At 46.5% G+C, this 5000-nt stretch overlaps 1 protein-coding gene across 1 annotated transcript in view; it reads right to left on the bottom strand.

Annotated features, from left to right (window-relative positions):
- The window catches only part of svilb (supervillin b), a 78520-nt gene that overhangs the window by 10988 nt on the left and 62532 nt on the right, over nt 1-5000 (bottom strand). The window contains 5 exon segments of the mRNA XM_048228252.1: nt 905-1038; nt 1124-1182; nt 1184-1329; nt 3333-3438; nt 4559-4721. Of these exon segments, the coding sequence (XP_048084209.1) occupies nt 905-1038; nt 1124-1182; nt 1184-1329; nt 3333-3438; nt 4559-4721 (608 nt within the window).

Genomic DNA, 5000 nt, shown 5'->3' with positions numbered 1-5000 from the left:
CACACACACTCCTACCCTGCAGCATGCAGTCGTAGGCCTCTCACACACACACACACACCCTGCAGCATGCAGTCGTATACCTTCACACACACACACACACACACACCCTGGCGTACGGTGAGCCTTCACACACACACACACACACACACCCTGCAGCATGCAGTCGTATACCTTCACACACACACACCCTGCAGCATGCAGTCGTAGGCCTTCACAGACACACACACACACACACACACACACTCCTACCCTGCAGCATGCAGTCGTAGGCCTTCACACACACACACACACACACACACACCCTGCAGTCGTAGGCCTTCACACACACACACACCCTGCAGCATGCAGTCGTATGCCTTCACACACACACACACACACACACACACACACACACACACACACACACACACCCTGCAGCATGCAGTCGTATACCTAGGCCTTCACACACACACACACACACACACACACACACACACCCTGCAGCATGCAGTCGTAGGCCTTCACACACACACACACACACACCCTGCAGCATGCAGTCGTAGGCCTTCACACACACACACACACACACACACCTGCAGCATGCAGTGGCCAGAGCCTCACACACCCTGCAGCATGCAGTCATGAGCCTTCACACACACACACACACACACACCCTGCAGCGGTCGTGAGGCCTTCACACACACACACACACACACACACACACACACCCTGCAGCATGCAGTCGTAGGCCTCACACACACACACACACCCTGCAGCATGCAGTCGTAGGCCTTCACACACACACACACACACACACACACACACCCTGCAGCATGCAGTCGTAGGCCTTCACACACACACACACCCTGCAGCATGCAGTCGTAGGCCTTCACACACACACACACACACACACACACACTCCTACCCTGCAGCATGCAGTCGTAGGCCTTGCGGTCCTTGCGTCCGAGAGCCTCCCAGAAGCCCAGAGGCTCCTCCCCCTCCTCACACTCATGGATGGTCACCTGACAGCTGCTATGAAGCCCCGCCTCCAGTGGTCGTCTGGGAAACACACACACACACTCAGAGGATGAAAAAACTCCTCTTTATTGTATTCTGCTCTGTGTGTGTGTGTGTGTGTACTCACTGTTCTTTAATCTTGGCCCGGTGCGAGCGCCCAAGCGGCGTGTGTGTCTGAGCCACCACGGCCGTGCCACAGGTAGATGTGGGCCTGCTGGATCCCCAGCAGCACCAGGGAGGAGCGGGAGCGCAGGGAGCTGCAGTGACAAGCCACCTCCAGCAGGTGGCCCTCCACCGGCACCTCCCCACGCACACAGTACAGCCGCCACTCATCTGCACACACACACAGGACAGAAAACACTCAGAGTTTGCAGACAGACAGACACACACACACACACACAGACAGGTAGACAGACAGAAGGACAGGCTCTGTTCCAAATGGGAAAAGACGCTGTGTACAAGATACTTAACCCGGGAGCATGGCAAATAGACTAAACTTTCTCTTCTTGTCTGCTAAGATACTTAACCAGGGAGCATGGCAAATAGACTAAACGTTCTGCTAAGATACCTTTGAATATGTTGAAGGCAGCTTTGATATATCCTCTATGCTGCCTATTACCCACACATCTGTGTGGCACCTCTCTCAAACAGCTGTAGAAAGTAAACAATGATGGCTGACAAAAAAATGGTTGCAGATTGTGTTGAAATGTCATTTGTATTGAAATGTCATTTGTTTGATATTTTTTCACTTTTATTATTCTAGGTAGAATTAAACAGTGTTGTTGCAACTGATGTTGAAAATCTAGGTAGAATTAAACAGTGCTGTTGCAACTGATGTTGAAAATCTAGGTAGAATTAAACAGTCCTGTTGCAATTGATGTTGAAAATCTAGGTAGAATTAAACAGTGCTGTTGCAACTGATGTTGTTTCTATCCGTACCTGGGGCTGCCTAAGAGGGGCGTGGTCTGAGGAATCAAATTAAAGCTGATTGGCTGCCGAGGGCCGAGTTCCACCCCTCATCACATTTGCTTTACTTAGCCATTACATGGACAGAATAGCTGTTGAGGGAGGCTACTCGGGTTTGGCTATGGCTTCTTTTGTAAACGCACATTTGATTTGGCAGAAATTATGTGAATTAACAACATGATAGCCATGGTGATTTACCGTGGTGCGTAAAATTGAAAAGCTAAACAAGCTAGTCTACGTTAGAGTTGTCCGACTGTAGAAGTTGGACAGTATGGATGGAGCTATGCATGGCCAGAGTGAATGACCGCTTGCTATGCGAGGGAACAACTTGATTTATCAAGCTCAACGCTGCTCAGATCATTTAGCCCAGGCCTATATGTTACCGGAGCATCTAAAACAATAGTCTACAAAAACATTTGAACACATGTTGCACAAATTCCTTATAGCTCGTAAGTTATCGCTGAACTCCCATAGTCATAGACATTGTTGTTATGTTTAATCTATTTCAGTGGGCTACATCACTAGTATTTATGGTTCTCAAACGGCATGCTGCATATCCATCATCACAGCATCATATGCTGAGAGACTTCTGTCAAACGTGCCGTAGCTAGGCCTACGGCAAAACCTGCACGAGCCATAACCCTTTGAATGCGAGCCTGGTGAAAGGTGGAACACGAGCCGTAACCCTTGGATACGAGCATGGTGAAAGGTGGAACACGAGCCGTAACCCTTGGATACGAGCATGGTGAAAGGTGGAACTCGGCCCTCGCCAGCCTATCAGCTTTAACTTGAGTCGGACGTCAGACCCTGCCCCAGGCAAAAATAGAAACAACATTATTACCGATTTTTCAATTATCCATTTTTCCATATCCATATCCGGATTTCCATATCCGATCTTTCAATTATCCATACCCATACTGTCAACGTTATCTAACCATTCAAAACCATTAACTTCACAGTCTTATCTTATGACGCCATGCACAGACACACTTTGTTTGGAACGGAACAGACAGACAGACAGACAGATATATAGATAAACAGGATAGATAGATAGATAGATAGATAGATAGATAGATAGATAAATAGATAGATAGATAGATTGATAAATATGATAAGTAGATAGATAGATTAATAGAAAGATAGATAGATAGATAAACATGATAGATAGAGATAGATAGACAAACAGGATAGATAGATAGATAGATAGATAGATAGATAGATAGATAGATAGAGAGATAGATAGATAGATAGATAGAGAGATAGATAGATAAACAGGATAGATAGAAGGATGGATAGATAGATAGATAGATAGATAGATAGATAGATAGATAGATAGATAGAGAGAGAGATAAACAGGATAAGTATCTCACTCTGGATGTTCTCCTCCTCTTCCTCTCGTTTCCCAGCATGCACCACCATCCCTCCGTTAAAACACTGCAGGAAACATGGAGGCTCTTTACCCTGCTGCACCTGGACCTGAGAGGGATAGAGATAGATAGAGAGAGAGAGAGAGAGAGAGAGAGAGAGAGAGAGAGAGAGAGAGAGAGAGAGAGCGCATGCATCTCAGCATATCTTCTCTTCGCACACACACAGGGATCTTTCCAGCTCCCTCTCCTACACACACACTAGGGATGGGCATGATTAATCAACTCGATCACATTAATTTGCTATTGATTAAACTAATGCAGGTTGCGTAGTATGAGTCTTGAAGCAATGAAATTAATAATTCACTGTATGGCAGCAATTAAACATTTTACCACCGGGGGGCAATATTTGACGCCATAGTCAGTTACCTGTGAGTTTCCGTTTTGATTTCAAAAGTAGTCAGTTACCTGAGAGCTTCCGTTTTGATTTCAAAAGTAGGCCTAATCATGAAGAGGTCATGGTGAAGTGTGGCGTGCGACCATTTTGATTTAAAAAAATAACGACTTAGTTCACTGCAAACACTGCAATGCCATGTATAAGTAGCCTACAACATGGCCACGACTCAAATGATGTAGCCTAGGCTACCACTTAAATAAAGTGCATCCGACGCTGGTTAATGTCTCTGGCGGGGCATCCTGCTCTCAGTGTCAAGACGGCGGATTCCTAAAGAAATGCAAGCACCCACCCCATAAGTGTACATTGTACAGTCATTCGAAGAGCTGTAAACACTGTTGTAAGGCTGCAAATCCGCTTGGAGCTCCAGTGGAAGTTTGATTTGGCGACGAGAACTCTGTTTAAGAACGTCGGCTCAGAGCTGTAGGTTCCGCTGCTTTTAGAGCACCGCAGCGCATAGGCTATATCTTCAAGTTTAGCCTAACCAAACGTCCAGTTTAACTGCCACAAGTTGTTCTTCTTGTAATAAAGATCTCATCAAGGAAAAGCACGATGTATTTTTGTATTTCCATTGCATTTTTAATTTATAAAAAGTGAAATAAACAATGAATTTTAATATAAAAATATTAATGATTAATCGATAGTCGATCGTTAATTCTCCCGACGATCGACTAAGAAAATTTAATCGAATGCCCATCCCTAACACACACACACACACACACCTCTCTTTCACACCTCTAGTTCCTGCCACACACACACACACACACACCACATGTACCTGTGGCCCCCTCTCCTCATCTAGTTGGATGGTCATGAGTGCCGAGGTTCCCTTCTCGCTGACTGAGGAGTGCCTGCCCTGCCAGAAGAAGTAGCAGCACTTCTCTCGGCCAGCGGGGGCGCTGCGCACCTGATCCGGACGCTGACGACTGCCCACTGCAGAGAGGAAGAGAGAGATGGAGGGAGTGAGAGAGGGGAGAGAGAGCAGAGAGAGATGGAGAGAAAGAGAGAGAGATGGAGATAGATGGAGGAGGTATGATAAACATGAGCGCCTTCATTCAAAACAATAATTCAGAAGAAAAGGGGTCATGCTGATTGAAGGGGCCATGCTGATTAAAGGGGCCATGCCGATTGAAGGGGCCATGCCGATTGAAGGGCCAATGCTGATTGAAGGGGCTATGTCGATAAAAGGGGCCATGCCGATGAAAGGGGCCATGCCGATG

This window comes from Alosa alosa, chromosome 19 (genome assembly GCF_017589495.1).
Source record: "Alosa alosa isolate M-15738 ecotype Scorff River chromosome 19, AALO_Geno_1.1, whole genome shotgun sequence".
NCBI lineage: Eukaryota > Metazoa > Chordata > Actinopteri > Clupeiformes > Clupeidae > Alosa > Alosa alosa.
This window is presented reverse-complemented; position numbering and strand designations above follow the sequence as displayed.